At 41.9% G+C, this 27,545-nt stretch overlaps 1 protein-coding gene across 4 annotated transcripts; it reads left to right on the top strand.

The window, feature by feature from the left end:
• Positions 1-36: 36 nt before the first annotated feature.
• On the top strand, positions 37-27,177 carry AMZ2 (archaelysin family metallopeptidase 2). 4 transcript variants are annotated; one of them, XM_078384351.1, is made up of 8 exons: positions 37-134; positions 1,569-1,677; positions 6,414-6,696; positions 7,058-7,231; positions 7,892-8,020; positions 16,494-16,657; positions 23,269-23,445; positions 25,639-27,177. In XM_078384351.1, exons 3-8 carry the CDS (start codon positions 6,414-6,416, stop codon positions 25,783-25,785), a joined length of 1,074 nt encoding a protein of 357 aa, XP_078240477.1. In that variant the 5' UTR covers positions 37-134; positions 1,569-1,677; the 3' UTR covers positions 25,786-27,177. The 4 variants fall into 4 exon arrangements, with proteins under 4 accessions (XP_078240477.1, XP_072846906.2, XP_072846905.2 ...); XM_072990805.2 differs by having other exon boundaries at positions 119-205; positions 1,576-1,677; XM_072990804.2 differs by having other exon boundaries at positions 130-205.
• Positions 27,178-27,545: the final 368 nt, after the last annotated feature.

Raw genomic sequence — 27,545 nt, 5'->3', positions numbered from 1 at the left:
GTCCGTTGCCCTCGCTCTCTCCCCTCCCTCCTCCCCCCCCGCCCCGCGTTCGGTCCCTTAACGGCAGCTCGGGAACCAAGAGGAGCCCCTCCCCCGGCTGGAAACACGAAGTACGCCTTCCTGGAGGGAGGGGCGTAAGTTCCAGCAACGGCCAAAGGCGAAAGGGGTGGAATTGAGGGCGGAGGCCCGTGCGCGCGACTGGCAGGCAGGATTCCTGGTTGCCGTTACGGGGCGGGGGGAGGTGCTCGGGAGAGGGGATGCTAAGGGCGTTCCTGGGTTGCCTCAGAGGGGTCGGTCGGTCGTCGGAACGTCGGCCGCGGGGAGGGGTGTTCTTTGGAGGGACGGTGGCCGGGAGACGTTATGGTGTGCCTGTGGAAGGGGGAGGTGCGAGGAGGAGGAGGCCGAGAAAGGAGCACGGGCGCCCTTTCCGGGTTAATGACGGGACACCGACCGACCGCTCTGGAGGGCTGTCAGGGTGGTTTGCCAAGAGAGCTTGTTAAGGCAGCCCGGAATGGTGGCGCCCAGGTTTTGGTATTGTTGCGACCCCTGTATCACTAAAGCACCACGTTTGGCTCCAGAGGGAGGGGTCGAGGGTATGACGCAACTTGTGTATCAGACAACCAACCAAACCAAACGAACGTTTAAAGCCAGCTTGTGTGTCTCGGGCTGAAGTCCTTCCTGTCAGCTCTTAGGGAAAAGGCTCTTTCCTTGCAAGACCACTGCACCGCTTCCGGATTATGGTCTCTCTGTTGTGGGCCTACCACACGGCTGGCCCTGCCATTAAGCACACCGAGGCATTTCCCCCTCGGGCAGCAGCTCAAAGCTTGCCGACGTCTTTGATGGAGAGCCCTTCCTGTCCGTACAGGGCGCTTTTATTTTTGCTTTGAACAGCCAGCCCCTGGGCAGCCCTGGAAGGCTCCTGAGGCTGCACAGGAAGTGAGTGGCACTGAGACTGAAAGCTGAACCTTCAATACCTCACATATTTAATGTACCCTTACAAAAATGCATTTGTACCTGGATTTAGAATTCTACCCCTTTGCAAAAATAATGATGTTGAATTGACTATTTAAGCAAGCAATAGTTAATATTTGCTCTAATTTGGCCCAGCTTTTCTGGAATTGTGGGATATTTTTGTTCTTAAGATATCCTTCTACTTACCTAATCTACTGTGAAATCTAATGCAGGAACTTCTGACAAATAATGCAAAACAAACCACTATCTGTTAAGAAGAATATATCTCCACAAAGGAAGCAACAATGTGATCTGACTAAGCACCACAAAAATACAGTCTTGGAATATTCTTTTGCATATCTCATGTTTATGAGTGGACAGAAAAAAATAGTTAAACTGATTTTTAAAGAATTGTAATTATACCACTGTATAGTACATATTGACAGGCAAACACCATTATTTTTGATTTATTGATTTAATTACTAATTGTATTAAAATGTTATTAACATATTTAATTGCTATTCATTAACTGGTACTAGTTAGTTATATTTAATTACTATTATTAAATACTTCTGTTCTATCTGAATCTCTGTGTAGCATCTGGAAATTTGTTTCAGCCTATAGGTTCTGAAAAATCAGCTGGAGATCTATGTGGCTTAAGCATCATTTCCAGAAGCGGCTCCAGAGCACCTAGCTGGGAATATAGAGTAGTTCTGTGCATGCAAGGTAAATTTACGTTTGTTTTTATTGAAGAGCTGTCACCTCTCCCCAACACGTGGCACACTATTTTGGGAATGTGTGGACCACAATGCAGTTTGGGATATGACATGATGTGTTTATCTGTCATGCAAACATTTATTTATTTATTTATTTGTTTGTTTGTTTGTTTGTTTGTTTGTTTATTTATTTATTTCACTCTCTCTCTCTCTCACTCTCTCTCACTCTCTCTCTCTCTCTCTCTCTCTCTCTCTCTCTCACACACACACACACACACACACACACACACACACACACACACACACAAAATGTATGTCACAGTCCTTATATACAACTTTGGGTCTCTCACAGAGCCTCAAAAGTGCCAGTTATTGTTACAATTGATTATAATGGACACCGCACTTCAAGAAGGATGCTAACAAATTGGAACAAGTTCAGAGGAGGGCGACAAGGATGATCAGGGGGCTCGAAACCAAGACTTATGAGGAAAGGCAGAAAGAACTGTGCATGTTTAGCCTTGAGAAAAGAAGACTGAGAGGTGATGTGATAGAACTTTTCAAATATTTGTAAGCTGTCATACAGAGGAGAGGCAGGATCTCTTCTTGATCATCCCAGAGTGCAGGACAATGCTCAACAATGGGCTCAAGTTAAAAGGAAGCCATATTTCAGTTGAATATTAGGGAAGACTTCGTAACTGTTAGAACAGTACGACAGTAGAACCAATTGCCTCAGGAGTTAGTGAGTGTTCCAACACTGGAGGCATTCAAGAAAAACTTAAATACAGTGGTGCCTCGCATAACGAGCGCACCGTTTAACGACGAATTCGCATAGCGATCTAATTTTTTCTAATGCGATCACATTGCGATGTTCTGTATAGGCAAAACATCGCATTGTGATGATTGGTAAGCGTTTCGCTTACCGATCTTCGCATTGCGATGTTTTTTTAAACAGCTGATTGGCAGTTCCAAAATGGCTGCCAGGTGCCCAAAATGGCCGCCGCAAGTGTTTTTGCACCCTGCCCTGCGAAAATGGCGGCACTATGGAGGAACATCGCTGAATGGTGAGTTTTGGAGCCATAGGAACGCATTAAACGAAGTTTAATGCGTTCCTATGGCTTTTTACGTTCCGTTTAGCGATGTTTTTGCATAGCGACGATTAATCCGGAATAGATTAACGTCACTATGCGGGGCACCACTGTAATCACTTGGCAGATATGCTTTGATTGTATCCCTGTATTGAGCAGGGGTTTGGACTTGATGGCCTTGTAGGCCCCTTCCAAGTTCATTTTTCTATGATTCTATGATAATAATGAAGCAAACAATGCTATTTTAAAACCAATGTGATGATTTTTTAAAACAAGTGATAACTTAGCACAGTTACATTTAAGTATTTGAGAAAATGTTTTTTCTCTTTGGAATAGTAACTCAAGTTATTTTGAATAGTAGAACCATTTGCTGCTTACAGTGGATGGAGGGAAGACCTTTGCGGTACAGGGTGATTGACTTAAAGGAAAAGCTTAGCTAATGTGTCTTGCTGCTCACACTAGGAGCACAGGCATGAGGTCTGATTACATGAACTATTGGTAAGAGTATTACAAGTTAACTGCTTAATATTTGAAAGAGTGTGGAAGGGGTTTCTTATTGCTGGTTTGTGTACATTCTACCCTGTTTCCCCCAAAATAAGACCTTACCTGAAAATAATGTGTGATTTTTCAGGATGCTCATAATATAAGCCCTACCCCTAAAATAAGCCCCAGTTAAGTGAAACCCCTCCCTCCACCATTGTGCAGCAAGCAGAATAAGATGACATGACTGTATTTGAATAAATGTAGGTTGTTGTACATTAAAAACAATTTCCTGAAAATAAATCCTAATGTATTTTTGGAGCAAAAATTAATATACGACCCTGTCTTATTTTTGGGTAAACACGGTAATACAAGCTCAGGTCACAGTCAGACTTACTCTTATATGTGGACAACGAATGAATTAATCAAATTAGGCATACATATTCCTAGGTTGCAAAATTAACATTCAGAGTTTCTTATTGTAGTACTAGTCAGTAGACCCAGCTTTATACAGCTTAGAATCCTGTGGGAACTACCTACACGCCAATATCCTCTCTGTTTTCCATGTGTCCTCTTTGTTTTGCAATTCTCTCTCTCTCTCTCTGTCTTCATCTTGGTACTCATTTAGCCGGAGCACAATTCTCAGACTTATTAAGTTATAGCACTGCAAAGATACCCTCCAGATTTGGTGAAAATCTATCCATCCATTTATTAGAAACTAAATGGAGGGCAGGAAAGTGCCCTCCAAATCCCCAGAGTAATTTTCATATGTATTGCATCACCTGTTTAACTCAGACCATCCAAAACTTACTTTCCGAATCCGGAGAAAAGTTTGTCTAGGTGTTTTTGCACAATGCTGTAACAAATACATCATCATCATCATCATCATCATCATCATCATCATCATCATCATCATCATCATCATCATCATCATAACAACAACAACAATTACTACTACTACTACTACTACTACTGTTGTTGTTGTTGTTGTTGTTGTTGTTGTTGTTGTTGTTGTTGTTATTATTATTATTATTATTATTATTATTATTATTATTATTATTATTATTATTATTATTATTATTATTATTATTATTGCGATTTATACCAGAGCACATTCTAATAGTCAAAAATAGTTAAAATACAACCATAACATAATGCAAATTAAAACCTACCTTCATTTGTGTAGATTTATAGCACAGAGTTGTTCTATAAAAATGTACGCATAACCCTTACAATGGTTTACAACAGTGGTTCTTAACGTGGGCGATAATGCCCCCCAGGGGGCAATTTCATTTTTCAGGGGGGCGGTAGAACGAAAAGGGGCAGCAGGGGGGCGCTGGAGCAGAAGGGGGGCGGTAGGGGAGCACTGGAGCAAGCCAAACCTGTGAAGATGGCTGCAACCTTTTTACAATGTGCATGAATATATATTTTCCTCCAATCTTAATTTAGTTTCAGAGTTTTTGTCTTGAAATTTTTAGTTCCTGCATTGAGGTTTGTTTTTATGCTTTTTTATATTTCTTTTTCTGTCTTAAAATTCGCTTGCAACTAAATCATTAAATGTTACTTTTGGGGGGCATTTCATTTTCTTGGAATTGAATTTTGTTTTCAGGTGTCATTGGATTTAAGTGTCTTAAATAATAAATAAATAAATAAATAAAAAAATAAATAAATAAATAAATAAATAAATAAATAAATAAATAAATAAGATATCATCATCGCGGGGAGGGGGCGATGATAACTTCCTCAATGGCTCAAGGGGGTGTTTCTTTCAAAAAGGTCAAGAACCACTGGTTTACAAAATGGTAGAACCACTTTAAAATTGGGATGGCAAGATATAGTCTTAAACACTACAGTGCCAATATTTTTCAAGTGTGAAGACAACGTCTACTCGGGGCGGCTTACACATCAAAATAACATATATAAAAATACAATTATTAAAATTAATTCTGAACAACATATTTCCAAGATGGCATGACTCAAGAAGAGGGGGAAAAACACTTAATTGACTGGAGGGAAGGCCTGTTTAAATAACCAAGTTTTTAACTGGCTTTTGAAAATGCCCAGCGAGGGTGCCAGCCGAATTTCGGTAGGGAGAGTGTTCCACAGCTGAGGGGCCACTGTCAAGAAGGCCTGGTTTCTTGTTTTCTCCTTCCGGGCCTTCCTCTTCATCAGGCCCCTCAGCTATCCCTGCTGGCTGTGTCGGGTGATTCGGGTAGATCTGGGTGGGAGAAGACGATCTGCCAAATATTGAGGTCCCAAACCATTTAGGGCTTTATATGCAATCATTAACACTTTTAAGTCGATGCGAAAATGGATGGGCAACCAGTGCAAGGCAGCCACTGATTAAATTTATGATTATACAAATATAATCAATATATAAAGAAAAAGTGTCTGCAGTTGGCCAAAACTCTTTTATTTTTCTGCACTTTGGAATGTTCCCCAAGTGTTCAGATGCACCATGGTCAAAGACTGGATGGTAGGTTTAATTCTGATTAATTCTTGCTCTGATTCATTAGAACAGAGGTTGTCTTGGATCATATTGGATGCAATACTATTTGAATCTTGATACGCTATCAGCTTTCATGTCTGGATGTTTTTATTTGTTTATTTAAACTTGGTTTAGATGACCCATGACACAGTATATGGGATTTGATTACTGACTGAACTTGCAACAAGACTTTCCCATGCCGGTTTTGTCCAAAAGCAGAAGCTGATTGTGAAATGGCAGTGGGCATGGAAAAAAGGAAGGGAATGAGGAAGCTGAACATTGCATATGTAGGACGTAATAGTTGCTGAATAAGCAACAAACTGCAAAAAGTTGCTTGTTACTAATCTGCTCATAAAAGGAATTACAGAAGCTTGCAAGAGGTGACAGGTGGTATGATGGAAAATGGGGAATTATTCATAATAACACTTTCCAATGAGATATCTATCTGTGCTAGTTTGTTTCAGCATTACTTACCCCTCTCTCCACTGTGAACTCTGTGTGTCTAAACCTAACTATCATACTCCATGTGTCTGAGGAAGTGGGTTGTAATATAGAACAACATACGTACACTGAAATTCTGTACATCAGTTAGTCTTTAAGGTGTCACAACTCTTTTGCTTTTCTTTTCATTATACATGCTTAAAGTAAAAGCTGAGAATGTGAGATCTAGATTTCTTGCTCTCTCATTATTAGATGAAGGTGATTAAACATTCTCAGGAGGTGCTGAAGGTAGCCTTGATTTCTGAGGACGCACAACTTGTGAAGCTGTATGACGCATTTCAGCCTAAGGAGAAGCTCTTGCTAAGTGAAGCATATCGACCAGACAGTGTTCTCTTTAAGCCCATCACACTCCACTCTGAGTCAGATTGGATCTCCTCACATCCTGAATCCACCCAGGATTTTGCACAGTTTTATTGTGACCCTCGCAGAAATAGACCATCTCCCCAGAAGAATCGGATTTATGTCCAGCCAATTGGTAATGTCTACTTAATCAGTTAAACAAATGGTTACAAAACCTCATGAGAGATGAAAACTGAGTTACGCAAATTCCTTTTCTGAAGCATGTAGTATGAACCAGTTTAGTTAGTGGTTTTCAAGCTCTGCTTTAGGGACACCTTTCCACATTGACTATTTTGTTCAGTGAAGCCTAGCACATCTGCTACAGAAGACCTACCTGCCTTTTTGTAAAAGATGCAGAGCATATTTTAGGGCGGACTTCCCCAATCCGGTATCTTTGAGAAATAGTGATTCTGTTTTTCTTGTGCACGGAGTGGGGGTGGGTGGGTACAGAGCTCAAATTATAACCACCTGGGTTGTTTTTCTACACTTCTTAAAAGGTTCTTTTGGAGATTCCAGAGTCAGCACAGACATCTACATGAAATGGTTGAAGGATTACTGTGAAGCCTTTTATTATGGCCTGACCGTAAGGATCTTGAGCCCAGTGCCAGTTTCACATACGGGTTGTGCTTTTCGAGTAAATGAGTATACTCACAATCTGCAGATTCATGCAGGTATGAGGAATAGATGGAACACTATTGGTCTGGTACATGCCTGTAGTTTGGATCAGTTCTGCCTCTTCCTATAAATGTTTGCTGTATTAAAATAGCATTGTAATTGTATAATATACTGTGTTAAGGCAACACTATGGCATTCTTGTTGGGAGTTGGAAATATGAGGTTCACATATCATTAGTAGCTAATTGGAAGCAAAAGCAAATAAAAGGATAGCCAGATTTTCAAAATCGTATTGTTTTTTTGTCACCTGTATGATTTTGAGTTTTGAGGTTTTAAACTCTGCTGTCAAACTCTTAACTGTACAAACAGAAAATGTGGCTAGCAGCCTTATAATCTTGCAGCTGTTGGGACAGAATTTATAAATATGTATAATATGTATAATACTATATGTATAAAATTAATATATATAAGATTATGGAACTGTCTTAGATTCAAAGTACCTGTCTACTCAGGCCAAAATTTTCTACTGATTGACAGCAACTCACTACAGAGAGATATTTCCTATATTTTCCAGCCTGTGTTTCTGAAGTGAAGAGGCAAAAGTTTGAATCTAGGACCTGTTGCATGCTATGTCTGCAAGTAAATGCTTGCATTAGTACATCTGTGTGGTGTTTCTGTGTGCTAGTTCTAGACTCTTCTGCTTTTGTTTTTATACAGGGCACCTCTTGAACTACCTAAAGAAAAAAAAACCAAAGGATGCTTTTTGCATTGTGGGAGTCACTGTGATAGATCTTTACCCAAGAGACTCCTGGAATTTTGTCTTTGGGCAAGCCTCCTTGACTGAAGGTATGTACAGTGTTTACTACTGTTTAAGTCCCCAAATTGATATATGACAGTGACTGTTGATTTTGAATCACAGCTGAGGTTGAATACAAGCAAAATGTTACTGGAGTAGTGGGACATCCTGGAAGTGCAAAGGATACTTTCTCTCCTTTCAAATTCACATTTAGGGAAACTGAATCAGTATGTTTGCAGCAGAAGCTGACAGTACAAAGTCCTGATAGACTGCTGTCTGCAATATTACAAAAATTGCTCTACATTCACCTCTAGAATAGTAATTAATAATAACTGTGATTCTGACTCATGGCAACCCTTTTCAGGGTGTTTTTTTTCAGGCAAAGAATACTCAGAAGTGTTTTACCATTGCTTTCTTTAGGGGGCTCCCAGGGACTGTACAGTTTGCCCAAGGTTGCACAGGCTAGCTCTTTTCCCAGGAGGCACAATGTGGAACTGAGCTCCCAACTTTTGCCTCTGCAGCCAGATACTTAAACCACTGAGCTAACCAGAATAGTACTGTGACCTTAATGTTAAGGTATTTAAATGGAAAATGTTGCTTGAAATAAAACAAAAGTTTTGTTTAAAATAGAAGTACTCTGCTCTGCAGATGTTTCTTTGGAATAATTGTTCATAAACATATAAGTAGCATTTGTTTTAAAACTTGGAAAGCTACCTTTAATGTGAGAGTGGGCCAGGATTGACAACTGAAACAGCAAATTATTGTTAAATGTGTCTATAATTTACATGGTGAGCCTGAAGGAAGAGGTCAGCAATGTGCTGTGAATCTTGTTTACTTAACATGTTTCCACACCACTGCCTACATAGCCCTGTCTTGTTGGTTTCAGTTATGAAAAACCTCTTTTCTGTATACATTTTCCTCTGCTGCAAGCTTGAATGGTGAGAACCAGGAGTTGTCTTCAGCTGTGTCAGTATATCAATAGAATGCACAGTAGTGCTGGATGCACAGTACTCCCTCTTCCTACTTATGTTGCACCAGTCTACTCTGGGGGACTTGGGAGTCTGTGGAAGTGATCTGGGGTGTGTGTAGTAAGAAGAAAGAAGAAGGGGACATCACATTGTATGAGTAGAAGTTTATTCATGCAGTATTGGATGTGCCTCCTGATACGTTAGAAACACTTCAGCTGGCAAATACACTGATTCTACTTCTTGTAAAGGGCTTCTTTTGAATTCCTTATTGGTCAGCACATAATAGTTCTTCTCTTCTCATGAGAGAGAAGAGCGCTGGATATACTCTTGAATTGTTGAATCAATATATTTCAATGATTCCTTGAACTTTCTGGTAAATGTTAGACCCATCTGTTCTTGGAGGAATTTTATTTGTAGGAAAATTCTGACTTCTTGCATTGACTTTCTGTGGTGGATTGATATCTTACAGTGGATTTTTTTTCTGTCTAAGGAGACAGAGTAGGTGAGATACAGGGAAACAGTGAGAGTGGAGCTGTAAGCTTTGGGAGCACTTGAGGAGACAGACTCCTCTCTTGATAGCTGTGCAAGGAAGTAGATTTTGCTGCTTGTTGAGATTCTTGAATTGTGCTCCCCTTCCAACCTATCTCTGTGTGTAAATAAATGCTAAGACCAGCTTCTGGCTCTCCTGGATGAAACAGATGCCCTGGATCCATTCCAGTCGGGCTTCAGGCCGCGTCACGGTACAGAGACGGCATTGGTCGCCCTGTATGATGACCTGCTGAGGGAGGCTGACAGGGGCAAAACGTCTCTGTTGGTCCTCCTCAATATTTCGGCGGCCTTTGATACCGTCGACCACGGTATCCTCCTGGAGAGGCTCTCCGAGCTGGGAATCGGTGGCCTGGCGTTAGCCTGGCTCCGTTCCTTCTTGGAGGACCGTCCCCAGAGAGTTCAGCTTGGGGAGAGTATCTCGGCCCCGTGGATCTCCAATTGTGGGGTTCCACAGGGGTCAATTATCTCCCCAATGCTATTTAACATCTACATGAGGCCGCTGGCTGGGGTCATCAGGGGGTGTGGAGCGTCGTGTCACCAGTATGCTGATGACACCCAGTTCTACATCTCCTTTTTACCAACTGCAGGTGATGCCGTCCTGTCCCTCCAGCGCTGCCTGGGGACCGTACTGGAATGGATGCAGGAGAATGGCCTGAGGCAGAACCCGGACAAGACGGAAGTCCTGAGGGTGGGGGCCCCCGTGGTTGGTGACTTGGTCGGCTCTCTCTCGTTTGGGGGGGGCGACCCTGGCTCCGGTGAGTGGGGTCCGCAGCTTGGGCATACACCTGAACCCGACGCTTACCATAGAAACACAGGTGGCGTCGGTGGTCTGTTCCGCCTTTTTCCATCTTTGGCGGATCGCCAGGCTGCGGCCCTATCGCGACACGGGGGCACTCACCACCTTAGTGTATGCGCTTGTAATCTCAAGATTAGATCACTGCAACGCGCTCTACGTGGGGCTACCTTTGAGGTTGATACGGAAACTTCAGATGGTGCAGAATGCAGCAGCCAGACTCCTCACTGGAGGGAGAAAATACCATCACATTTCTCCTATCCTGGCTAGCCTGCATTGGCTGCCCATACGTTTCCGTATCAACTTCAAAGTTTTAATGCTTACATATAAGGCCCTATACGGTTTGGGACCTCGATATTTGGCGGAACGCCTTCACCCACCAAGTTCTACCCGGATCACCCGCGCGAGCCAGGAGATGAGGCTGAGGAGCCTGACGCCGAGGGAGGCCCGGAGGGAGAAGACACGAAACCGGGCCTTCTCGGTGGTAGCTCCTCGCCTTTGGAACAGTCTCCCTCCTGAGATTCGCGCGGCCCCTACCCTGGGTATATTTAAAAATCAGCTAAAAACATGGCTCTATGTTAAGGCCTTCCCTCCTGCCAGTATTTAATTTAATTTAATTTATCTTTCTTTTTTATCTATCTATTATTTATGATTTATGTTATGTTTGTTAATTGATATTTTGAATTTATGTTACTATAATTGTATTTATGTTGCTGTTAGCCGCTCAGAGTGGTATAGATTTATCAGATGGGCGGGATATAAATAAATAAATAAATAAATAAATAAATAAATAAATAAATAATATTATGAAATGCCAAAAGAAACTGAACCTGAATAAATGATATACTGGAGGATTCTCACCACCTGAGGAACTTCTCACCATTTGAGGAAGTTTTGGTGGGCATAGCAATATTGTAGTACTTCTTATTTTTCAGTCCATGTGAACATAAAGAAATGGGAAATAAAACTTTATAAATTGGGGCTACATAGCACTGCACATACTGTGTTCTGTTGTGAACTCCATTCAGTGATATTGTGTACTGTATACATAAATTTTTGATATTTTTCCCAAGTATGATTCTGCCAAATTGAAATAGCAGTCTGAATGGAAATTTAACAAACAATTTAAAAAACAGCAGAGCTTATATAACCGGGGTTCTTTTGGTATATGTGACTGCACTGACATTCACTCATTTGCTCCAGTGCCCTGCAGCAATATGCCATAGGCAGAATTTTGTTTTTCCTTTTTGATTTCTTAAGGAATGGGGATCTTCAGCTTTGCCAATGATTTTTATATTGCATCCCAGTTCAATGTGTAGGCATCACAGTTAAGTGTGTACTGCCTGGCTAGATAGAAACTTACTCAACATTTTAGGAAGAGTGGCCTCTATGCAGCATGGAGGCTTCTGACAGCTTGTTCTGAGGTTATCTATGGCAGTACAGTATCTTTTACCTAGAAGTCTTTATGTGAATGTAATGTGGTTCAGAGTTAGCAGAACATCCCTTGAATGAAAATTGGGTTCTTCATATCCATTATTTTACTACAATGAGCTTATGGTGAAACCAGTATGAAATTTATTGGAATAACTGCACCATGTTGAAGTTATAGATATTCACATAAATATACAAACCATATCATGTATTGGAAATAATTGTAAAGTATGAGCCCCATAGTCTTTACTCACGGCACGATCAGTGGGTGATTCTTCCGCCATGCTCATATCCATCAACTCCACACAGTCCACAGGAGCCTCGTGGCGCAGTGGTTGAACCACTGTACTGCAGCCAAAACTGTGCTCACGACCTGGGGTTCAATTCCAGGTAGCCGGCTCAAGGTTGACTCAGCCTTCTATCCTTCCGAGGTCAGTAAAATTAGTACCCAGCTTGCTGGGGGGCAATTAACTTGTAAACCGCCCAGAGAGTGCTTGAAGCGCTATGGTGCGGTATATAAGCAGCACGCTTTGCTTTTGCTTTTGCTTTTTAATGGGTTTTTTTGAAACCAGAGAAGACAAAAGAAAAACTTCAGGATTTTGTGCCACTCCTGTTACCTGCATCAGGGGTGAAGGTAATGGCACTTGCCCCTGCCCAGTCTCTGCTGTTTTGGGGCCCCAAGTTCATTAGGGTCAGACCTTTAATGGAGGTTTCCAAAGTGAAGGCTGAAAGTAGGGGCCCTGAGAAGCAACATCTTGTAAGGCCCACTGTGAAGACAAGGCTTCGGAGCTCAGTAGGATCTAGTGTTATAGGGCTGGAGGCAACTGCTCTTGCTGTTGCTGCTGCTGCTGGAGGAGTTGCTGGCATTCCTTCGGTCTTTTTCACCTCAAGTATCATCTCAGGGTAGGCGTGGGGCATGCGTGACCTGGTGCAGGCTGACGGTGATGGTCACAGCATCAGAGCCAGGTGCTGCTGTAGAGATTGAGTCCCTTGGGTGAACTGACTTGCCTCTGGGCATGCAGAGCTTCACAAGGACACCATTCCAGGGATCACTATGATAGTCATAGTTCCAGTTGCCGTAGGGTTTGAGCACGTCTTCTGCACGGATGGTCTCCTCGCCCTCTCTTTGGTTGTTCCTCTTCCTCCTCCAGGTCTGAAGACTTGCCACCCATGTCCTGGCCTCCTTTGCCCTCTTCACTCACAACCTGTCCCCCAGCCTCCTCCAGGGCCTCTCTTATAGACTTCTAGCTGCAAAGAGGTCTCTTGCCTCTCCCTTCCTCCAGGTGGTTCTCCTTAACTGGTCTATGCTTCAGGTTCCATGCCTGTTCCATGCCTGTCCCAGATCCAGTGTCAGATAACTCTGGGGCTCTGGTCTGAAATGGGGGCTGATGGCCCACTGGGGTCACTAGTGGCAACCCTGTCACATAAGGGTAGTATTTGAAGTATAGCCAATGAAGCAGTTATAGTGTGCCTATCGGAAAGACAATGTAGAATAATATATGACATACTACCAAAATGATTAAAGCATTACATTAATAAATTAGGCAAAGGGAAAATCCATAGTATTACTAAATAAAAACAAGATAGCTATAGTCTCCTAACACATAGTCCATCCCAACTACTTTAAAAGCAGCAGCTGTCAACATATTTTACTAAAACACTTGAAAACAAATTAAATGTGCTAAAATCACAAGCTATCTAATAGGCATAAACCATAAATGAAGGCATAGGCCAGTCTATAAAACGCTAGGAGTTGATGAACCAGCTCTCTAGAAACTGGCAGAAGATCATTCATTCTTGATATCTTAAATATCTTCAGGTCATTTCTAGCCCAGTCCTATGTTGTAAGATAAATGATTTGCAAATAGCACCTGGGCAACAAAGGGCTGACCCTGTAATTAGTGGCTCTCGATCCTGCATGGTGGTAAATCTTAAAAGGTTCCCTATGCTGACATGCTGCTAAATAAATTGTATGCATGGACTTGTAAAGGTTACTGAATACCTCTAAACAGTTCAGCATAGTTGTGCCTGTTGGCAATATGAATTTACCTGAAAAAAATGTTTCGTTTATACTGTACTCTTGTCTAGAGGTGCACTAAATACAGTACAGTACTGTAGTTTAGAAGTGTTTGTTATGGAACTGCAATACATGCATTGACCACAAGGGAGCAGTAGTAGCACATATAAAGAGGCACGTAAATCATAAAACTGGGTTTTTAAGTGGAGGACATTAGGTAATGCTTATGATGAGTAATCATAAACGTTAGGGAGGCGTAAAGTCGTCTGTCATAAGTCAAGGGTCTACTGTATAGCAGACTTCGCCTTGAATTAGACTATATTAATGTGCCTTATGACTTTTAGCTGCTAATTACATTAATCCAGTCAGTGTTTTTGTTTCTTTTTATTCAGTTTTCTCATCCAAGTTCAGGTATGCAGTTACACATGTTTTTAATGCTTCCAGTTTGCCTACATTTCCCCTAAAAAGCATTATATTATTTTTAAATTTTACCACGGTTTGTTTCTATTTGTGTCTTCAAAACAGCTACTGTAACAATTAATATATAAGTACAGTATATGCAGAATTCAAACTACTGTAATTATAAACATTAAACTATAACCCACTAGTCATGGTTTTATGTTTCAATCTTAAGTCCAGTCATATGAGGAATTTAGCACTTCTAGGATGCAAATTTCATCTCGTACAGTACTTTATATCTTGTATTGCATCTTGCATTAGCAAAACAATATGTTTCTGGGTGAGAAACATTATTTTACTAATGCTAGATCGTATGCTGATTTTAACCATACTATGGTTAAAATGGCTTGTTTGTATTAATTATTTTGTATTTTAATATTTTACTAAAACATTTTTTTCATGTGAGTATAGAGAATAAGGCTATTTTCTATACATATTGTTTTATAACAACAGTTTAGCTTCAAAGGCTTCTCAGTCATTGTATGATGCATCATTTTACTTTGCATTCATTTTGCACTACTAAAAGTAATCTTAAAAAGCTGTAAACATTTTTAGATAAGTAGTCGTATAATAAACTCTCTCTTCACAAAGTTATTATATGTGCCATCATATATTTTCTATACAATGTATTCATTTTGTTGATTTTTATCTTGAGATTCATTTTCTAACTTTCACATACGTTTGCATAGCTTGCTTGCCTGCTTTAAAATAAAACAGGAAAAGATGAAAACAGTGTTTGAAAAAATTATTCTACAATATCAGGTGTATGTGCAGTGAAAATAGAAGGTATCCAGGAATACAAATATTCACAAATGAAGTGAAGAATGCTTATATTTGTTGGCTACAAATGAACCTAGATTATTTTGCTAGCTACAATTAAAAAAACAGCTTCTATGACCTACCCTATATGTCTGTCTTATGTTGACTTGTAAGGGAATCAAAGCACCCAAGTGATGTCTGACACTATCCTCATAGCTTTTCATAGCCATATTTTGTATCTTCACATGTTTCCTGTCGGATGACCCCACTACTATTCAGTAACTCCTTTTTTTTCCTTCTTAGTATCTCACCCTTGGCTCCAGAAATGTTTTCATGTTCCACAGCAAACATCAACAGTTTTTGGTGCTGACAGCTGCAAGATTTTAACTGGCTTGATGGGCTCTTAGAATCCTTTGGGATGGTTGCTGTCCTCCTCAATGTTTCTTTTCCAGGCTGGTTTGTGTTGTAGGTGGACCGGTTTTGGGGGAGGGGGACACTAAGGTTAACTTCCCCATGTTATTTTCTTCATGGGCAAAGAGAAAAGGAAATCTCAGTTTTTCTAGAAGCATTTTCTTTCTCAGTAGTAAATTCATTGGTTGTTGTGGTTTTTTCGGGCTCTTTGGCCATGTCCTTCAGAACACGCCCAAAGAGCCCGAAAAACCTACAACAACCATTAGATCCCGGCTGTGAAAGCCTTTGTGAATACAGTAAATGCATTATTACACAGAGGGCTTAATCACATGGACATTTTGAATAATTTCTTTTTCCTTTTAAAATATATTGATATATTTGTATGTATTATAACGTATATATACTGCTGGGCCCGTTCACATGGCTGTCAATTCAATCAATAAATTTCTTGCTATTTGTATCAGCTCTGTAAGCTACATGTGCCATCTCACATAAATTGGTTCATTCTCCATCCTGTTTCTGGGTCCCCACTGCCCTAACATTTTTTTAAAAATCGTAAGTGATATATTGCTAAAGTAGTATATACATTTATGTGTATTTACGTAAAACTGTATAAGGCAGTATTGAAATTTGATTCATAAGCCACACAAAATCGAGGATGACAATTACAATAGGTAAGACATTGGCTAGGTGATACATTGGTGAACTGTTGTTATATATAAAAGTAAGAGATTTATTGCTATGCATTTAAAAATAATCAGGAAAAAAGGGTACAATTGTGGTGGTCATGAAGTGGCCATGGTGTCCCAGATCTGATCTGTTTGAAAAAAGGAAATACTGTAAATAATCAGGCAACATTCACACGTGCCAGAGTGATAAGAATTATCCAGTAATTGGATCCTTTTAAAAAAAGCCATGCTGGTGAGGTGGAAAAACACTGATGGACTGGCTGAAAGAATCAATGTTACCCATGCATTATGTGAATGAAAATGTATCAAACAATTTAAATAACATTAGAGTTGATATCACGGGTTCTTTTGGGATGTGTGACTGCACCCTCATTCATTCATTTGCCCTAGTGCCCTGCAGCAGTATGCCCTTGGCAGAATGTTGATTTTCCTGTTTGATTTCTTAAGGAATGGGGATTTTCAGCTTTGCCAGATACGACAGTGATTTTTATAGTGCAAACTACAAAGGCAAGCTGAAGACTACCAAGAAGCTTTCTCCAGCTGATTATTCTGTATTTGATGGTTACTATACCCCTGAGCTAAGCAGTAAACTGCTTCTGAGATCCTGCAAAGTGAGTATATTTTGGATTCCTGACATCATGAATTCTAGAAGTATCTAGACTAAATCTGCATGACTTAAGACCAAATTCTGTGAAAATAAGATACAACTCTGTTAAAATAAACACAGCTAGAATGATCCAGTGAGAATGTTCAAAAATTTGTTCTTATGGGAGATTCCTTTCAATTGACTGTATGAAGGTAACAGAATTTATTTTCCTTTGTTTACATGGAATCTCTTGAGGTGGGCCTCCAGATTCCCACCTCATTTATACTGATTTTCATAGTTTTAAACCAATTTAGTGGCGTTGAAATCATTGAGAGCTCATCCACACTGTAATTTTGTCCCTGATCATGCTGCTTTGAGTACTTCTGCTTTTTCCCCCCTTGTAGCAGATTTGAATAGTTCAGGGGAGGGTATTTGTTGTTGTTTGTACTGCCATGCCTTGGTCCTCTTAGTACCACCAGTCCACACACATCTGGAATTGTTTCCTGAGCTCTCATTGCCATCATGGATTGCTGTTCCCTTTTTCCAGTCATTCAATCTCCTTTCTGTCCACTTCTCCCTCTTCCCTTCCCTGGTTATTTTATCTGGCCACCAGGTAAAAATCTTCACATTTTGCTTCCAACTTTCTAATTTTAGTTTTTGCTCCTAGTTAGTTTATTTATTGGCTTTTTGGCATATAAGAAGCTTTCACTAAGCCAGGTTCATGATCTACTGTGACACAGTAATTAAGAGTTCTGTTTTAATGTTCTCATCTCAAAAAATGACTTGCAGTTGTACCAAAATGGGCTTAACTAGAAACTAAGCTGAAAGCAGGTTGTTGTGATGACAGAATGCTGAAAGGTGAAAAGAGATGTATCTAAGGGATGTCTATGAAAATTCAAGAAAGAGTCAGGATTACTTTTTTTTTCTGCAGGATATCAAACTTAGTTATTTCCAATGTTCGTTTTATCTGTTCATTTCAAGTTTTCTGGCAAAGCAAGAATTTAAATCAAAATTTATGGTCTTCCCGCTTAACAAGATGTGAATATTGCCTTGGAAAAGGCTTACAAAATATATGTATATTGTTTATATGTTTGAGTCCCCTTTCTCCTCACAGGGGACTCAAGACAGCACACCATCAATCAATTAAAACTAATATAGTTTCTTGCTGTTCTTTTAATAATAATAATAAGAATAATTGTATAGTTTTACACATTTAAATATCTAGTGATATTTAAACCACCATTAAAAACAATTTATAAAAAAGTATTTAAAGCATTTAAATGTTTCTAAGTTAAATAAATACAGTGTTTCTAATGATACAATACAGTGGTGCTTCACAAGACGGGCGCTCCATTTAACGACTAATCCGCATTACGATGAGGTTTTTGCGATCGCAAAAGCGATCACAAAAGGACATTTTGAATTGGGGAATTTCACTGTGTGATGATCGGTTCCCTGTTTGAGGTACCGATTTTCGCTTCCCGACGATCAAAACAGCTGATCGTCGGGTGCTCAAAATGGCCGCCGGCTGCTCAAAATGGCTCCCCGCTGTGTTTAGGAGCCATTTTGCGCTGCACAGGCACCCAAAAATGGCCATCCCTATGGAGAATCTTCGCTGGACGATGAGTTCTTAGCTGATTGGAACGCATTAACTAGGTTTTAATGCGTTTCAATGGCTTTTTAAATTTTTGCTTTACGATGTTTTTGTTCTACAGCGATTTCACTGGAACGAATTAACGTTGTAATGTGAGGCACCACTGTATGATGTTGTGTAGATTGTCAGGTTTGTAGACAGAAAACAACTGCACATTTATTAATTTGGTCATACCTGCCGCAGAGTTTTAAATTTCTGGTGAAATTCCTCTATCCACACAGCAGAAGTGCATGGATTTACAAAACAGAATAGCTTTAAATTCCCCAGATTAGACCACCCCTTTCTCTTTAACTGACACTTGCAGTCTCAGTAACTCACTCTGGGACATTAATAGTAGAAAGAATAAAAGGTTTCATTACCAACAGTTGAGCAGATCAAACAGCAAAGTGGCAAACATGACTACTTTCAACAAAACAGACTGTCAGGATCTGGGTGGTGGCAGGGTACTTGTTGTTGTTTGTACTGGCATGTCTTGTCTGCTTGGTGATTGCTGCATCACCACCCTGGCAGCTATAGGATTGGGGCCACCTTGGTCCAAGGAAGAGCCGAGTGTTTGCAGGATCAAGCCCTACCAGGCAGCAGCTTCAGGTGCTCTCATGAGGTCCACCTGGGAGTCTTGAGGGAGGGCCTACTTAAAGAAGGACTCTCCCTCCCGGAAGTTGCCTCAGCAACATAGGTTCCCTGCTTCCATTCCTGTTCTGAATGCTGGTATTCTTGACCCTGCATTCCTGCTCTGGCTCAGTGCTCCCACACCTGAGGCACGATTCCAGCCCCAGTGATCTGGTTTCTGCTTCTGCGCTCCTATCCTGGCTGGTTGATCCATGTTTGGTTTGGGTTCGGCACTCTATGCTTTTGGCTGGGTCCTGGTGCCCTTACCCCCACTGTTGAAAGCAACCATGCACAACCCGGACCCTGACAGTTTGGTGTCAGTCTTCCACCCTGACCTGGCCGCCATATCTATGGACCTAGGCCTGGTTCTCTAGGCCTTGCAAGCCAGGGTCCAGGCCTTGCAAAATCAGGTTTCTGCAAGTTGGAATGCGGTGCCACCACTAATTCGTGCTCCTGCTCCTCTGCTGCCAGCTTGCTTTTCTGCAAACTGCAAGGAGCTGCAGAGTTTCATGAACCAATGCCAGCTCCTCTTCCAGATGGATCCAGGCGCCTTTCTGACAGAGCAAAGCTGGGTGACGCTGATGATCAGTTTACTGTCAGGCCCAGCACTAACTCGGGTGTTGCCATTGCTGGAGACCAGTCATCCCTCCCTGAGGTCTGTGGTGGCTTTCCTGCGAGCTTTGGAAGGCATGTTTGAGGATACCAATTGGGCCCAGACAGTGGAGCAGGCCCTGAATCAAGGGTGTAGGTCAGTTGCTGACTTTGTGTCTGAGTTCTGTTGCCTTGCAACTGATATTGCCTAGAATGAGGTGGTGCAGTGGTTCCACTTCCAGCTGAGGCTGAATCTGGCTATCAAGGACAAGTTAGCTCGGGTGGAGTTGCCAACTGGCCTGACTGACTTCATCAACCTTTGTATTAATATCAACACCCAGTTAATCAAGAGGCAGCATGAGCTCTGTAACTCCCCATTTGAGGATGAGCGCCCTCCTCCAAGGGCCACTCTGCCCAGCGTCCCTTTGCCTCCAGATCCCATGGAAGTGGATGGATCCCGTAGTCACTTGACCCTCCTGGAGAAAAAGTGCCTTTGCTTGTACTGTGGGTGGGTGGGAGGCCACTATGTAGCCGCTTGCCCAGCCAAGACCTCTCCAGCGGGAAATAAACATTCCCCGGCGGTCATAGGGGGGGCCTACTGGGGTGAAGTACAGTTCCCTTGAATTTTGTGCTGACCATCCAGTTTATGCTATCACGGGGGGTTTGTTGGCGTGCAGGCCATGATAGACTCTGGGGCCACATCCAACTCTGGGCATTCAGTTTGCAGGGAGGTTCGATTCCCTGTTGACCCAAGGAGACCCCCGTGCCCCTTGAGGGACTGGATGGGTCCCTACTCTCCTCTGACCACATGACCCAAGAGACGAAGACATTAGGTATCTTTATCAGCCCCTACCGTCAGGAGTGGTTTGTGTTTGATATCACTGCCATCCCCCACTTCCTGGTAGTGCTAGGAATTGACTGCCTAACTAGTTACGATCTGGCTGTCTCCTGGTTGCACCAAGCTATCTGGTTCAACTCCCCTTAGTACCAGGTGAAATGCCTCCAGGGCCATGTGACCAGGCCCTAAAGGACCAGTTTGTGGCAGGCACCGTGTTGGACGCCCTCCCTCCAGCACCCGCTTCCAGAACCCATCTTTTGGGTCAAGAGCTCAAGATACTGGAACCATACCGAGACCTGGGGGACGTCTTTGAGAAAAAGGGAGTGGAGATTTGCCTCTGCACTGGCCTTACAACTGTCCAATAGACCTGCAACCCGGCACCAAGGTTCCATTTGGCAGGATCTGTTCTCTCTCTGCCCCCAATTTATGGGCTCTGCAAGAATACTTGGATGACAACTTGAGCAGGGGTTTCATCCAGCCTTGCACCTCCCCGGTAGGGGTCCCTATCTTCTTTGTGAAAAAGAAGAACAGAGGGCTGTGCCCCTGCATCGGCTACTGGAAATTGAATGAGGTCATGGTGAAGAATTGATACCCCCTTCCACTCATTCCAGAACTGTTTGAACAGATTTGGGGGGGCCGAGTGTTCATCAGATTCAACCTTCAGTGTGGATCTATCAAGAGGACAAATGGACAACAGTGTTCCAAACCCGTTATGGCCATTTTGAACACCTAATCATGCCTTTTGGCCTGTGCAAAGCTCTGGCCACCTTCCAACATTTCATCAATGATGTATTCTGGGACCTGCTGGACTAATTTGTTGTTGTGTATTTTGATGATATCCTAATTTTCTCAGAGGTCATGGAAGAACATGTGCAGCACATATGGGTGGCACTTCTGCGCCTCTGGAAACACCACCTATACGCCAAGCTGGAGAAATACGTCTTCCACTGCAACACCATGGAATTCTTGGGAGACATCATGTCGCCAAGGGATCTCCAAATGGATTCCTGCAAGGTCCAGGCTATCCTGGATTGGGTACCTCCAAGTGGGGTCAAAAGTGTCCAGAGATTCTTGGGGTTTGCCAATTTCTATAGGAGATTCATTCAAGCCTTCCCAGTGTGTGGTGCCCCTCACAGACCTCCTTAGGAATGGGGTTAAGTTTTCATGGACTCAACATTGATGCACTGAAATGGACATTTACCTCGGCCCTGATTCTGGTGCACCTGGACCCCAACCTGCCTTTTGTTCTGGTGGCTAACACCTCCAGCCAAATGACTGGAGCCATCCTATTGCAAAGCCATGGTCCACAGCAGTTCCTTTACCCTTGTGCCTTTTACTCCCAACGACTAACTCCAGCAGAATGCAGTTATGATATCTGGGACAAGGCGTTGCTGGCCATCAAGGTGGTGTTTGAGGAATGGCAGCATCTCTTGGAAGGGGCAAGATACCCTGCGCTAGTGCAAAAGTTCCCAGGGTCTCCTACAACCCTTGCCCAGGCCTGCACACCCATGGTTAGTTGTCTCCCTCAACTTCATTGTGCCCCCCTCCTAAGGCCACACTGTCATTTTGGTCGTTGTGGATATGCTGACTAAGATGGTGCATTTTGTCCCTGTCTCCAAGTCACCCACCGCACCCTGGATGGCCCATCTTCTCTTGGAACACATCTTCTGTTTGCATGGCCTCCCTGATGTAATCGTCTCAGACTGTGTCACTCAATTCACGTCCCACTTACAGGCTGCCTTCCTGAAGCTCCTGGGGATCGAATGCTGACTATCCTTGGCCTACCACCCAGAGACTGATGGTCAGACAGAACGTGTGAACCAGGTCCTTGAACAATATCTCTGCTGTTTCCTGAATTTCCACCAGGACAGTTGGGTGGGCATGCGCCCATTGGTCGAGTTCTCAAATAACAATGCTCTGCACTCCGCAACAGGGAGTAGCCCCTTCTGTATGAATTATGGGTACCACCCTTGGGACCATCCCTGCATGCCTACCAATTCCCAGGTCCCATTGGCCACCAATCGCCTTCAGGAGGTTTGGGTTCAGCTCTGCCACCACCTGGACTGCGCCAAGGTGACATACAAGGTGCAGGCTAACCATAGGCGCTGCATCAGGCCCCAGCTCACTGCTGCTCACTCCGCCCATCAATTAAACTGGATATTGGTTTCCAGGCACCCTTTCATATCTCCCAGCAAGTCAGTCCGGTCACTTATAGGCTAGACCTCCCTCCTCATTTCTATATGCACCCAGTATTTTATGTGTCTCAGCTGAAACCAGTTGTGGTGAACCCTTTCCCTGGGCACCAGGCTCCACTGTCGCTGCCAGTCCAGGTGCAGGGTCACGAGGAGTTCATGTTGCCCAGGATCTTGGACTCCAAGTGGCTTTGTGGCCGGGTGCACTACCTGGTGGATTGGATTAGAGCCCAGTGTTTGCAGGATCAAGCTCTGCTGGGGTAGCAGCTGCAGGGGCTCTTATGAGGTCCACTTGGGAGTCCTAAGGGAAGGCCTACTTAAGGAATGACTCTCCCTCCCAGTAGCTGTCTCAGCAATTCAGTCTTTGGTTTTGTTGTAGTTCTCCTGCTCTGAAGTCTGGTATTCCTAACCTTTCATTCTTGCTTTGGCTCAGTGTGTCTATTCCTGTGGCCCAGTTCCAGTCCCTGTACTGTGGTTTTTGCTTCTGTTCTGGCTAGTTGTTCCATGTGTGAGTTTGGGCTTGGCATTCTATGCTGTTGACTGGGTCCTGGTGCCCTTGCTCCCGCTGCTGAAGGCAACTGTGCATGACCCTGACACAGACTCTAGAGAGGGGGGAAACTGTTAGCAGAGAGGCAGGGCTCTCTTTGAAATTCAGAGGCAGGAAGGAACAACTGACTAGTGCTGGATAGATTGACAGTCCCTTCCAGGCAGCATTCAAGATTGTAAAAACTCCAACAATATCTGTATTTTAGACCCTGACTCATGAGATTGGACACATCTTTGGGCTTCATCATTGCCAGTGGTTGCAGTGTGTTATGCAGGGGTCTAATCACTTGGAGGAAGCAGACCGACGGCCACTAGATCTTTGCCCCATTTGCCTGCGCAAGCTGCAGTCTGCCCTTGGATTCAACATTATGGAAAGATACCAGGTGTGTGATCTGTATAGTCCTTGTGATCTGTATAGTCTAACATTAAGAGCCTAACCATAAGTTTGCTACTGGGAATGGGAGGGACCCTTTCTTGTAATCCTGTTTTTCCCACTCATGAAGAGATATGAAAAAGAAATGTGCAGCTTTGGTTCTTATGGAGTGTAGCAAACAACCGTAGCTTAAAAGCCACTTGAAAGTCCTGTAAATCTCTGCAGTGTCCTAATACAGTATTTGTAATCTACCAGTAACTACCATTATTTGGATCCAGAGGTTTGTGTTTTTTAGCCAAGATTCGAAGTGAACAATGAAGTTTTTCACAGGGAGCAGTTTTGCCTGAATATATTCCTAGTTGTTTGAGATAGTGAGCTGTGCTAAAATGATGCAAACACTTCAGTATCATCACATAGCATGAAGATTCCCTCCCAGTTGATAGAATGAACAGCAAAATCTTGTATATGATGGTAGGAGTTGCTTACCAAGGTTCTTTAGCTAGTAAGACTGCATAGGTCCACCCCTGCTATGAGATTAATTGCCAAAATCTTTGATGCTTTAGAGGAATAAAAAGTGTTTGCATGGGGTGGTAGGATATCTAACATGAGAAAACTGATAATTATCCTAGAATACCACCTCAACTACCAAAGGTCCTGGCCCTTTAACTTACAAAGAGACTTACAGTTTCAGTGTTCAATTCAGGGTAGTGGTTATGATCTTTAAAGCCTTTGATGGTTTAGGACCTGAATACCTGTTGGGGTGTCTATCCGAGGACTCAACTACCCATTCCAATAGCTCATCTTAATCCATATTGCTAAAAGTGACCAAACCGAGGAAGGTGAAAAGCTGATGACAAGGAATCAGGCCTTTTGGGTGGTGGCCCCAGTCTCTGAAACAAGTTAGCAACCAAGATATGCTAAGCTCCTTCCCTCATGTTCAGGAAATTTGTAAAATTTGTCTTCTACAACTGAATCTCTAGAACACTATAATTATTTTCTTTTTTCTATGAATTTTAGACTTCATGTGTATTACCATATTAGTTGAATGTCAGTTATTAATAAGGGGTCCTGTGGGGTTTCTTAACCTGTAAACTACCCAAAGTAGTGCTTGCACCAATGGGGTGGTATATAAATAAAATATGCAATAAAATAGAATACTACCCCAGATGTTTATATAGCAGGGAGGTAGTTTTTCAGCTCTGTAGTTCTCAATTGTATTACATCATCATACTCTTAGAATTACAGAACTGAAAAGGACCCTATGGATCATCAAGTCCAGCACCTGTCAGGGAGGCTCGGTGGGGAATCAAACTCCATACCCCAAACTCTGAGCTATCCAATAGTTCTTAAGATACGTATATCCAGGAGGTACTGCATTTTACAGATACAGTTCTTGATTGTAAATTGCTCAAGAACTAGTTACTGTGTTTTTCTGTGTATAAGACACTACCTTTTCCTAAAATAATTACATTAAAAATTGATAAGTGTCTTTTGCACGCAAGTAAGCTGAGAACATGAGAGAACAAACTGGCTCATACCCAAAGAGACCTTTGGGTAGTGTGGGCGGCATACAAGTTAAATAAATAAATAATTACCTTGCCTCTGTAAACAGACATCCTTCAATCATGAGGCTTAGCTGCCTCCAATCAGGAGCCTTATGGAACTGATGTCAGCTCATGCTAAACAAACCAATTGGAACACACCTTGTTGGAGCCTGTAGGCTCAGATTCAACAGGAACTCCTAATATCTGATCGTTCTGAGCCCAGAGGCTGAATACTCAAAGCTAAGTTTTCTTCATTTTGGGGTTAGAAAAGTGTGTGTGTCTTATAAATGGAAAAATATGGCATATTTTTAAGACTCTTCTCTTTATGTGGGAATAAATCAACTGTTGTATCACATATAACATTAAAATATTTCGTTATGCTGGTTTATGACAATTTATTGTAATAGAGTTGCTATCATTTTTTTCTGTGCTTCTCTTTGTCCTTTTCTTATCTTCAAGAAATAAAAGAACAAAGAAACTGGAGTCTGTAGAAAAAAATAATTTCTGAGATATAAACAAAAAGGAGCCATTGTTTATACAGAAGCATGGTTTCATCCCAATGAATATTGTTTGTTCTTTTTAAATGGTGTCTGGGTTTTTAATAGATCTTATATAACCATTTGGAGTAAGGTATGTAATAAGCGTTTGCATTTCTTTAGGTGCTACAGAAATGGATAGAGGACGGAGTTAACGAAACAGAAGCAGGACTCAACAGTGATGGTAGAGCAGCTTTGCAGAAACCAGTGGAAGCATTTAAAGAAAGCTATGACTGGATTGTCAAATGCCTACATGTTCTGCAGAAGTAAAATCTTTGGTTATGTAGGCATATTTAAAAGGCTAACTACTGTTAAGAACAATGAAGTGTTGTTCATATGTTTCATTACATTTAAAACTAAACACCTTGTCCTAAATACCTGCTGCTTTTCTGAGTAGGGTTTTCCTTTGTCCATAACTGGTGGTTACATGGTGGAGCTGTGGGTTAAACTGCAGAAGCCTCTGTGCTGCAGGGTCAGAAGACGAACAGTCATAAGATCGAATCCATGCGATGGAATGAGCACCCATCGCTTGTCCCAGCTCCTGCCAGCCTAGCAGTTAAAAAGCATGTAAATGCGAGTAGATAAATAGATACCACCGCAGTGGGAAGGGTAACAGCATTCTGTGGCCAGTGACCATGGAAACTGTCTAAGGACAAACACTGTCTCTGTGGCTTGGAGACGGGGATGAGCACTGTGCCCTGGAGTCGGACACAACTGAACTAAATGTCAAGGGGTGTCAAGGGGAACCTTTACCTTTACCTCACAGGGTTGTCTCTTCTTTCAAAATACCAGATGCCGATTGATAAAAGATGATACCAGATGCCGACTGATATTTTGATTTGCAGTCTTATCATTATCTGCAGCAGAGTTGTGTGGTATTTGTCTTGTAAATCTGGGCTTCTGCAATAACTACGTGGCATACAGTGAAGTATACAAGCATTGTATCAGAGAATTTTCAAACTGCTGTTTTCATACTTCTAAGCAAGAATGAATGTTGACTTATTTGAATTTTGACAACAGGAATGAATGAGTTGTGTGCACTTGATTCTGCATGCACATATCATGATTTACTAAGGCTTGATTCATCACTTAATATATGTAAATACAAGTAATTTAGGTGCAGCCAGTAAATAGAATTTCTGCATTATGTATGTAGATTGTGTGATATTTTTTCTATTATACAACTGTATATGAGTTTTTAGAACTACTTTAAATCAAAATCAGTGGAGTCCAATTCTAAATAAATTTTTAAGATTGGGGCATCAATTAAAATGTGGCTGGAATTTTATTAAATTTAAACAAACCACATTTCCTCTCTTGAATATCTTAAACTAAATTGTGCAAGAGCAGTTGTTTTTAGAATTAAAACCAGTGTAAAATAGCAAATCTAATAATTAGGAATAAGTAATAAGGAATGTGTGGGCAGCAAATCTATGCCCTTTTATTTGGGTGTAAACTCCTTTGAATGCAAAGCCACTTTTCTGAGTATGCATGGATAGCATTCTACTACAGTATTCAGTTAAAAAGCAAATGGTGGACTGTTTGATAATTATGTATGTATTTCTTAAGCCTCTACTTCATGAACTAAAGGAAATATAAAAGAACCTGTTCAGAAACAACACATATCACATTGCTTGGTAACAAAACATATATATTTAAAAATGTGTTTTCTTGTATTATGTTAATATCCCAGAATCAGTCTAGCCTTGTAAAATAAACAAAATGTGTGTCCTTAAACTCTCCATCACATCAGTTAGAGCTGATTTTAACTCATTAATTTACTGAGACTATGACAGTATATCCAGCTGTGTTAATCTGCCAGCAGAATGGCCAGTGTGGAATGGTTGTGCCCTCCCCCAATTAGCCATTTACAGTGGTACCTCAATTTATGAACTTAATCTGTATTGGAATGGCGTTTGTACATCTAAAAGTTCATAAGTCGAGGTAAACTTTTCCATAGGAATGCATTGAAAACCATTTAATCCATATCTGCTGTTTTTCTTTAGTATGTCGAGGCACTGTTTGTAGGT

Source organism: Pogona vitticeps, chromosome 2, assembly GCF_051106095.1.
Source record: "Pogona vitticeps strain Pit_001003342236 chromosome 2, PviZW2.1, whole genome shotgun sequence".
Lineage (NCBI taxonomy): Eukaryota > Metazoa > Chordata > Lepidosauria > Squamata > Agamidae > Pogona > Pogona vitticeps.
This window is presented reverse-complemented; position numbering and strand designations above follow the sequence as displayed.